This window comes from Gasterosteus aculeatus, chromosome 15 (genome assembly GCF_964276395.1).
Source record: "Gasterosteus aculeatus chromosome 15, fGasAcu3.hap1.1, whole genome shotgun sequence".
NCBI lineage: Eukaryota > Metazoa > Chordata > Actinopteri > Perciformes > Gasterosteidae > Gasterosteus > Gasterosteus aculeatus.
In genome coordinates, this window is record NC_135703.1 from 12,375,977 (window position 1) to 12,386,242 (window position 10,266).

The window sequence follows — 10,266 nt, forward strand, 5'->3', positions numbered from 1 at the left end:
GACTGGATCACTATCCAGTAAAAAGGCTGATAGGCCAATTGACATAAAACAATGGTTTCCTGTGTGTTGCATTTGGATTTTGGGAATTACTAATCAAACCAAAACTCAATCAAAACTCAAAATCCTTATTCAAAACGGTTACAGCCTTGAAGATTTAAAGTGGAGACGGATGTTGTCCCTTAACTGACCCCAGATGGATTTAGAAACAGATTTTGGGAGGAGTGGTCAATCATTTACTCTCTGGTCAAGGATAAGGATCGCCTGTTTTTATTATAGTCAACCCATTAAAAAGAAACCAACAATGTGCTGTTTTAATTCCCTGTCTGTATTTCTCAGGCCCGCGCTCTTCAAGTAACTTTTAAAAAAATGGGTCACGAATACATACACTGAAATAAATGTTGTCCATGTTTTTGTGTGTTAATGATGTTAATATGTCACCCTAGTGTACTGATACTGATGTATGTTAATCATTTTTGCACCAAAGAACACCATGTTCTACTAGATACCAGGTAGATCAATTATCCCCTGTACTCATTAACCCCCTGGGCTTGTCTGCAGGTGTTTCTGTGTGGAGTGTGTCGACCTCCTCGTGGGTCAGGGAGCGGCCCACGCGGCCATCAAAGAGGACCCGTGGAACTGCTTCATGTGCGGTCAGAAGGATGCGTTCGGCCTCCTGGGCCGTCGCAGTGACTGGCCCAACCGGCTCCAGCACTTCTTTGCAAACAATCATGACCAGGATTTTGTGAGTAATGGACCCTTAGGCGATAAATCCCACCAGCTTTCACACTGAGGAGCCTTTTTTTCCCGTTGTGTCTGATGTTTCCTTCTCTCTCTCTCTCTCTCTCTCTCTCTCTCTCTCTCTCTCTGTGTTACATTTCAGGAGACACCAAATATTTACCCCCCAGTTATGGTGGAGAAGAGGAAGCCCATTCGTGTCCTGTCTCTATTTGACGGCATAGCAACAGGTTAGACAAGAACTGTATAGATTTATTTCTAAAGCCATGATCTGTATTAAAGAGATTTTCATTATAAATTTGGTTGCAGACATCCTCTTAGTCGACTTGCATGTCATTCATATACTGGTATTGGACAATAAATATGTATATACTTTTTTACTGTGCATTCCTAGTAGCAACTTTGTTCACTATCAAGAATCACACATGAAATATGTTATTTCGTTTGACTCAACGTTTTGTGTGACACTTTTAGTACTACTCTGAGCATGATTTGTTTATGAATCACAGGAGCTCCAGAGCGACACATTTGTTTTTTTGTTTTATAATACACTGTTTCCTTGGTTTTGGTGTCCTCTGCTTTCTATGTTCTGTCTAACCTTTGACCTCAACCTGTGCAGGGCTATTGGTGCTGAAAGAACTTGGCATCGAAGTGGATCGCTACATAGCTTCCGAAGTGTGCGAAGACTCCATCACTGTGGGCATCGTCCGGCATCAGGGTCGCATCATGTACGTCGGCGACGTGAGGAATGTCACGCGCAAACACGTGAGTTTGATTTTGTTACCTGTTCTGCTCGGGTTTGTGAAGTATGCTTATCTTTTTTTAGTTTTAACATGCACACCAAGTGACGTTGGTTTAGTTTCTGTACTCAAACATTAACACAAAAGGGAAGGAAACAGACACAATTTTGAAGAGATGCTCGATGGAGACAACACATAGTGTAAACTGCAGCGAGCTACAGGCGATGACAGCAGGAACGACACAAACCATCAAATGAGAATGCTACCGCTACTAAATCTGAAGTATTTCAATTTCTTCACACCACAACACTGGCCAATATTTTCAAGAGAAAAACAAAAATCTTGCTCCAAAGTACACACAGGCGATAAACTAGAATACTGTAACGAATGTATTAAGCATCGACTCGACTGCACAAGTACAACTGGACTGGTCCTTTTTACGAACTACAACAGTGTGTTGTAACATATTACTATCGATACTGGCTCTGGCTTTATCTCTGTGTTTCTGACTCTGTATCTTCTCTCCACATAGATACAGGAGTGGGGTCCTTTTGACCTAGTTATTGGTGGAAGCCCATGCAATGACCTCTCCATAGTCAATCCTGCTCGGAAAGGTCTTTTTGGTAGGTTTACTGATCACTGCTATGACTTTGCTTTTTATGTTGTTTTGAATTAAGATCATGTCAAATACCGAAATTATTATTATCTTAAAAAGACAAACCCTGACTGAATTCCAACCCTGTTCGATGTATGTTTCTGTTCCAGAGGGCACCGGCCGCCTGTTCTTTGAGTTCTACAGGCTTCTCCACGAGGCCCGGCCAAAAGAGGGGGATAACCGGCCTTTCTTCTGGCTCTTTGAAAATGTGGTTGCCATGGGCGTCAGCGATAAGAGGGACATATCTCGCTTTTTAGAGGTCAGCTTCTTTCTGTCCTGCTGAAGTTGTTGCTCAAATTTGATCTTATTCTCCTGGTCATAACTTCTAAATACAGTTTGATGTGACGCAAAGGCCACACGGCTTATGAATGCCCCCTTGTGGTTCCAATTCATTATCTTTAGAGAGGGAAGAAGGGAGCACTGTCTGTCTTAATCTTAATGTGATTATTCAAATATGCTATGGTTAATGTACTCGTCTTCTGCTGTCATATTGATTTTTGTCATGTTAAGGCACACTGTTTGCTAGAATATTCTATTTTGTGTTTGATTTTAACCCATTTGAATGGGATGGGGATGACATGAACCTAATTTGACCCCTAACTACACAGGGTTTTTTGTATCCAGTACTGAGCTACTGTGACGTTGATTGGTAAATCCCCTTCTACTGTAAGACACTGTATGTAACGCAGTAGTTACCTTGGTTCCTGGTGTCATTTTTTTTCTGCTTCACTTGGATTCCAGTGCAACCCGGTGATGATCGACGCCAAGGAAGTGTCTGCTGCCCACCGCGCCCGCTACTTCTGGGGTAACCTCCCTGGCATGAACAGGTTGGTGTGTGAAGTGTGAGGAAAGCAGTTGCCTGTGACAAACACATGGGAGAAATATATCCAACGAGGAACAGGGGACTATAGTCCACAGCATTTACCGTAATCAAGACAGGATATGAAAGTGACCAGGCAGCAAAATTTAACATAACACCCACCACCCCCCCAAAATCCTGAAACCCTCTAATGGATAGAGCCGCAAACAAAAAAGGTCAAAGACAAACTCAAATATCAGATGTTCAAACTACTACTGGACTATGTGTTATTTTGATTTCTTTGTACTGCCAAGTGTAGAAATATCAGGTATAATGCTGTGGTAGAGTAAATACGTTACCTGGCGTGGCTTGAATCACACTCGTATTGGGTTGTTTTGATAGCGAGGACACGTGTGCCCGTCCTAACTGGTGTGTTCTCTGCGTTGCTCACTTCAAGCAATGGGATGGGCACAGCTCCCGAGCCGAGAAACAAGGACTTGCCTCTTGAGACCGTAGCCCCTGTCAAACATGTCAAAGTACATTTTATCTTTCACTGTCGTTTACGTCATTACAGTGGTATTTTCTCAACTTGGACCCTATTTTCCAATGCGTTTGTGTCTTGCTGACTAGATTAGATTAGAGACCACAATGTATAATATTGGAGTTGGATCAAAGTCGTGTTGGAAGATGCGCTTAATAAGAATCTTCCTCAGATCTCACAAGGTGACATGTTGCCTGGAGACAATGGTGGAAACATGAATGGCCAGGCAGTGTTGTGTTGGAGTACAGAAAGTGTAGCGTATTGTTATCTAAAATGTAAAATCTAAAAATGTTGTCTAATGTTGTGGCTGGATATTTTAGCAGAGGAGCCACTTTAAAGTGACAAACTACTCAGGCGACTGGTGTTGTTCCTGTGGGTGCTGTGACCCTATGAAGCAAACAGAGGAAGACTGCTCTAAAGCAGGGATTCCTAAAGTGGGGAGCGCGAGAGGAAGCGTGTGATGTGGTCTAATGGAGTAATAATCTGAATCTATCAGTCGCGAGTGAGGAGAGGGACAGAGAGAGACGGAGGAATCCAGGGCGATAGAAACGGAGAGTTAACGTTTTTTTTGGTTTGTCCGGATTCAGAATTAATATGATACAATGTTGTAGTTGCTCCTCTGCAGACTAAATACTGTAAACAAACATGAGCATGAGCGTCCAATTTGGATGCAGCTATAAACATACTTTCTGTGGACCCGTGGGGGGGATTTGGGGTGCATGAACGAATTTGGGATGTAGAAAGGGGTGCGTGGCCTAAAAAGTTTGGGAACTGCTGTTTTAGAGCTATTACGTGGTTCTCAGGATGCATTGCTGTGGCTTACACTTTAGCCAACAGTATATAAAGAAGTTACAATAAACAAAACCATGAACCTCCACTGCAGCGAAATGAAACATACACTGTAATGAGCAGTAAGATTAAGATAACATCATATATAACAGTAAAACACTGACACAGAACCTTTCAGTGACACTAAAAACAGTACATCGTGCATGCATTTTCACAAATGTGGCTTAATCTTTACTTTACAGTATTTTATTATTACTTTTCCGACACCGAATTAGCTTAAGGTTATTTGTTCCATGCAAGATGTGAAGCAGAAAGCGTATTAGCACGGTAACTATTGCTAGCTAGCTTATGTATCTTAGCGTGCTAACGTTGAATGATACACTAACTAACGGCAGAGGTTAGCGCCTTCATTCCTAATCGACATGTTGTCACCGAACGCTACGACAACCACAACGTGTTGTGTTTTCACTTACATATGTTGTGCCGTTAGGAGGCGCCGTGTATTAACAACTGTTTCAACGTTGATTAATTCATAATTGCAGAACGCGCATATGTAGCGCGAGGTGAACTCTGACGTACGCTTTTACGCTTACGTGCTCTGCTGAACTGGAGACATCTGATTGGTTAGTAAATGGATCACAGGACAAGACAGTTTGTTAATGCAGGTTTGTATATTTTGAATGTCAATGTAACAACATCCAAATATGTTGTTCTGGAAAAATGTTTTATTTAAAACAAATTAAAATAAATGATTTTTAATCCATAAATGATTTAGTTTAGTTTAGGGTAAAATAAGAAATAGTTTTGTCTATAGAGTAATTCATATATTAATTTAATAATACTTTAGCCCAGAGAGTTAGTTGTATGTAAATCTGCTCAGGTGTTGGTACATTTGAACATAGGGGTTTATAGGAGTCTATTTTAGAGGACATTTTAAAAGACAACCAACTCAATCTTATAATAATCTTGCCAAATTCTGTCTCCTATCCTTTGTCTTTTACAGGCCTTTGAGTGCTATGTTCAATGACAGGGTGGACCTCCAGGACTGTTTAGAACACGGCAGAACGGCAAAGGTACTTGATCAATACTTATATTACAACAGATTATGCCACTCCTTACATTACATTAAGGTGCTGGAAGCTATTGTCCAAAATCACCCTTAATCAGTGAATTCACAGATCTTCACAGTGAATTCTATATGAATTCTCTATCCTCTCATGGGATACGTTTGTTTTGAACACAGCGGAGATGTGAAATTAAATGACAAAAGAAAAGAAAAACACAACACTCAATGTAATTTCTTAAATCAAAGCAACTTGGATCCTCGTGTTTATCAAGCGATCTGATCTGTAATGCAGTCCTTGCAGCAATGAAGGAGGTAAAATATCAGGTTGTGCAGCTTTCAAATCCATTGAACGATGAAGAACAATTTAGTTTGACTCATAGAATAATGTTTCTTTTAGTTTGGCAAGGTGAGGACCATCACCACCAGGTCTAATTCAATCAAGCAGGGCAAGGACCAGCACTTCCCTGTCTACATGAACGAGAAGGAAGACATCCTCTGGTGCACCGAGATGGAAAGGTACGAAAACACAAAGACTGTCCTTAAAACTAAACCGCCACAACTGTTTCAGCAATCAAAATACTCAAAATGATCTTCCTTTGTCTTCCCCTATTCCGCTCCCTTCCTGCCGGGCTGATTTGCTGGTTGTTTTGGTTCTGACTGGTTTCCCTTTCAGGATCTTTGGCTTCCCAGTCCACTACACGGACGTGTCCAACATGAGCCGACTGGCGAGGCAAAGGCTCCTGGGCCGATCGTGGAGCGTACCAGTTATCCGCCACCTGTTTGCACCACTCAAAGATTACTTTGCCTGTAACTGAACCGCGAGAAATCCTTCTCGCAAACATGTAGGAACTACAACTGTATGAAATAAGAGCCTTGATCCTCGAATTATACTCTTGTATAATTTGCAAGCGAAACGTTGACGTAGATTTCACATTACTTCTTGTGTTTGAATTGTAATTCTTATTCTATTTAATTTTGATATGTCATTTACCTTTTAGCAGTGTTATCAAGTATTGATGAATTGTTTGTGCAAGCTATACTTGAGACTATGCTTTCTTCTCACGACACTGAGACAGAAAAGTGCTGAACACACGTGTTTTGAAAGAGACGGCAATGCGATGGGAAAGACCCGACAGATAGGAAAGAACCTGCAGATAGGAAAGGTTTTTCTTCGAGATATGTGAAATGTTTCTGCTGTGTGAGCGTACTGTACGTGCGGCCATGCTTCCAGCTACTGAGCCTCACGGAGATGTGAAGAGAAAGATAACTGTCTTCAGTGTCAGGGAAGCTGCCTCTCTAAGAATCCAAAACACCAGATCACATATACCTCTTTGTTTACAGTTTATACACACAACTGAAGGTAATAAAGGTACTACTGTAATATGGTTACAATACCATGGTGCTCCAAGGTGATGAGAAACATCATGGCCCGCGTGGCGCTCCCAACTTTAGAGAATGCGGAGCTCTTTAACCTGTTGCTGGAAAAACTTGTGTTTGATTTTCAGAAAGAAAACCAATTGGGTTTGATGACAGTAGAATGCAAACTAGAGCGCGTGCTCTTTTCTGCTTTTCACGGCTCTTACCCAGTTTGTACCGTTGCTTTATTTAATCTCTCAGCCTCGCCTCCTGAATCTGCACAAACCGAGTGAAGCCACCCGCGTGGGCCATGATGTTTATTGTCACTCAAAAAGAAAAAGAAAAAAAAAAAACACCTAAGATCTACGTCTGTGAAACTATTTTTTTCTAGTTTCATCCTGAACAATGATATTACTGTACAACTGGGTGGTTGCTGGAGGGAGGGAGGGGTGACCGGGCCGGGTACTCTCCTCATCAACTTCCACCTCTCTAAACTGAAAAACTGTCCGGTGCAAATCCTCAACAATATGGTGCGGCTTCACACAGTTCTTCTACCTTTTTATAGCAATTCTGTGCTGTTTTATTAACATTATAAAGCACTTTTATATGTATCCTTTTTTCCCCTTGATATTTCAAAAAAAAAGTTATTGGTTCTTGTGAATTGTTTTATGATGTGAACTGATCTACCCTTGTGTAATACTTTTTGTATACAGTAGGGCTGTGCCAATAGAAGTGAAATAATGGATTTTGATATGTGAAACCCATGTTATTTGACTCCCGTGTACAGTCGATGGATTGACATTTGCAAACCCAAACCCCTTTCCCTTAGTCCATCATCAATATTTTTCCCTGTTGAAAGGCAGCGATTCCGTGTGATACTACCCAGGGTCAAAGAATGTCTATTTCTTTTAAGATTGTAAAATGTAAGGCAGAGTTAGGGAACTATGTCATGCGCTTTGTATAATATTTTTGCCATTTCCCTGGTAAATCGTAGTCGTCATGTTGACAAATTTAAGTGCTGATCCAAATTTGGATTGCTTTCACAAACACAATTCTCTTGATTGTAACCTCTGAGATCAATATGGAGGATTTAGGCAACAGTTTGTCAAAACGAAAAACTGACAGTGACAAGTGTTCGACGAAGATGTCGCCACTCAAAGAGTAAAAAGGCTGATAGCAACAGACGTTATCGCTTATCTATATCATATTTAAGATTCTAAATTTGAAATTTAATTTCTTAATGTAATTAATTTCTTAAGTGACCTTATTGCCATAATTTTTGTCCATGCACAGTGGGCTCAAAATGAGCTCTTGTGCTTTGTGATACTTTTAACAAGCTGTTATTTTCCCTTCCCCGTTTAATACTTCAAATCCCCACATGTTTGTACATTTTGTACATAGAGTTTTCTGGTTGCTGTTTTTTCAATTTGTTTTTATCTTCTTTTTTTTTCATCACGTATGAGATGTACAAATATAATTCTTTGCTAATATATATCATCAAATTAGAACGAAATCTTAGGTTAAAAATAAAAAATCAAGTGATAAATTTGATTCAAAACTTGCTTCGAGCATTAGATGTAGGGAGACTCCAAGTCGACTATTGTACTGGTTTGTTTGTGTCCAGTGAATACAGATATCAATGTCATGTGATCTTTATAGTGGCCTATGGACAGCTTTAAGATGAACGCTCTCGACTTCACTGCACAGCCCTACATGGTGGTGTTATTTTGCATCTATTTCCTTTTGTAAGACCTTAAAAAGAGGAATTGTCGGTATTTCTGATGGTGCTATACATCTAATCTAAACAAGAAGAATATATTTGATTGGAAGATGAATACTATCTTGACAATGACTGTTTTTAAGTTCCTCTAAGTAACGCAAAATAACTATTATTTCACTCATATAAATATATTAACAAAGGCATTTTAACTTTGTACTTGAAAAAATAAGGATAACAAACAATGAAAGGTTTCCTATATTGTTTTAGAATAGCGATTGCTGTAGTTGGTGCTTATTTGTGGGAAAAGTGTGTGAGAAAAAAAAGACAGTAATGACTTTTACTGTAGCATAATATATGCTTAAAACGCATTGCTTCTTAATCCTACATTCCATGCCATAATATTCTCCATGTCTGTTTTCAAAATAATGTTTTGAATTGATGTTTTTTTTCTTTTTATATATATATCAGAAACAACATTTGAGTTTTACTGTTCAAGTCAGGTCAATAATCGTTCTGTGATACTGTTGACACTCTGTGACTTTCGTTCTGTCATAACTGTTTATGGCCGATACGCTTTCCCTGAAGACCAGTTCGTACAGCAAATGTAGCAGTCATTCTCCACTTTGACCGAACATCCCATACTTAAGTTTAGTGTCCAGAGAGATGATAGAGGCTCCGTATGTACTTGTGCTGGAGAACACTTGAATAAATGTACTGTTTTTGTGCTAAAGTCTGTCCTCTCCTGGTCTTTTTTAATTATATTTATCAAATTGTACCCAATTTCTTAAACTGAAGCGCTTTAAAATGTGGGTTTCTAGTATCTTAAATATTGGAATATGTGTAATATGGAAAATGCATTATTGGATGTTGCACAATCTAACAGCATATTTGTCAAGGCGGTGAGCGAAGTTCAGAATTAATTCAAAATAGGAAACAGTAATTCTTTGGCAAAGAATTACAAGAGATCTTGTAACTATAAGAAACTGGGGAGAAAACCACTTAATACAGAAAACCTTATCTCGAGTAACAGAATGGGCTTCCATTGACACATGGCGCCAATATAATGCAAATATTTGGTCACTTACAATAGTTAAAACTCTCATTGCTCTGCTTAAGCGTCTAACTGTCAGGGGATCAGGAATCAGGAAACATTTATTGCCAAAATATGATAGAAGAGATATGGATATTCATAATCATCTACGGTTCGTCGTTTGTTCCTCCTTAATGGGAATTATGGCTTCTTGCCACCTGGGTCTTCACCTCCTTCAGTGCTTTAAATAAGGGTGTTGCCCATTTCTACAAATGCCACATGGTCATACGTATTGATCCGTGTTATGTTGCTTTTTACTTTTTACTCGTATGATCTTTATGGATAAGACCAAGATCTGAGAAGACAAAGCAAGGAAAATATTCAATTAAAGCTGTATGGAGAAATTCAAGTGATTAAATCCTAATGGTTATAAATAAAAAGATAAAACATTGTATAACGTATACCGGCTTCGCTCTGCTCTGATCTTAATGCCACCCCCTTCCTCCCATAGTGGTACAGCCTCCTCACAGTGGACACGCCCTGCGCCGAAAAGTAATTGGTTGCTTAGGCGACCGGAGTCTCCACGGAAAACCGCTGATTGGAGCGTCACCAGCTCACTGCTGGGATGCTGCAGGTTGCATTGAGTTAAACAGAAAAAGGAGGAATGGTGCCGGAAGACCTGCGATTATCCTACAAAATAAAAGTAAGGAAATGTTTCAAGCCCAGTGTGCTCTTCTTGTCAAATTCGTTGGCATCATCCAATGCCAATGGATTGCTCTAATAACCCAACAAATGTAGCAAAAATGAAAATGAAGTCACTGTAACATTTGTTTTT

General features: G+C 39.8%; 1 protein-coding gene across 5 annotated transcripts in view; it reads left to right on the forward strand.

Annotated features, from left to right (window-relative positions):
• The window catches only part of dnmt3ab (DNA (cytosine-5-)-methyltransferase 3 alpha b), a 32,132-nt gene extending 23,001 nt beyond the window's left edge, over positions 1–9,131 (forward strand). For all 5 annotated transcript variants that reach the window (XM_040200230.2, XM_040200232.2, XM_078089681.1 and 2 more), the window contains 9 exons: positions 559–742; positions 881–965; positions 1,355–1,500; positions 2,008–2,098; positions 2,241–2,389; positions 2,872–2,957; positions 5,263–5,332; positions 5,723–5,841; positions 5,999–9,131. In XM_040200230.2, the coding sequence (XP_040056164.2) occupies positions 559–742; positions 881–965; positions 1,355–1,500; positions 2,008–2,098; positions 2,241–2,389; positions 2,872–2,957; positions 5,263–5,332; positions 5,723–5,841; positions 5,999–6,140 (1,072 nt within the window). In that variant the 3' untranslated portion in view covers positions 6,141–9,131. The remainder of the gene's footprint in view (positions 1–558; positions 743–880; positions 966–1,354; positions 1,501–2,007; positions 2,099–2,240; positions 2,390–2,871; positions 2,958–5,262; positions 5,333–5,722; positions 5,842–5,998) is intronic.
• Positions 9,132–10,266: the final 1,135 nt, after the last annotated feature.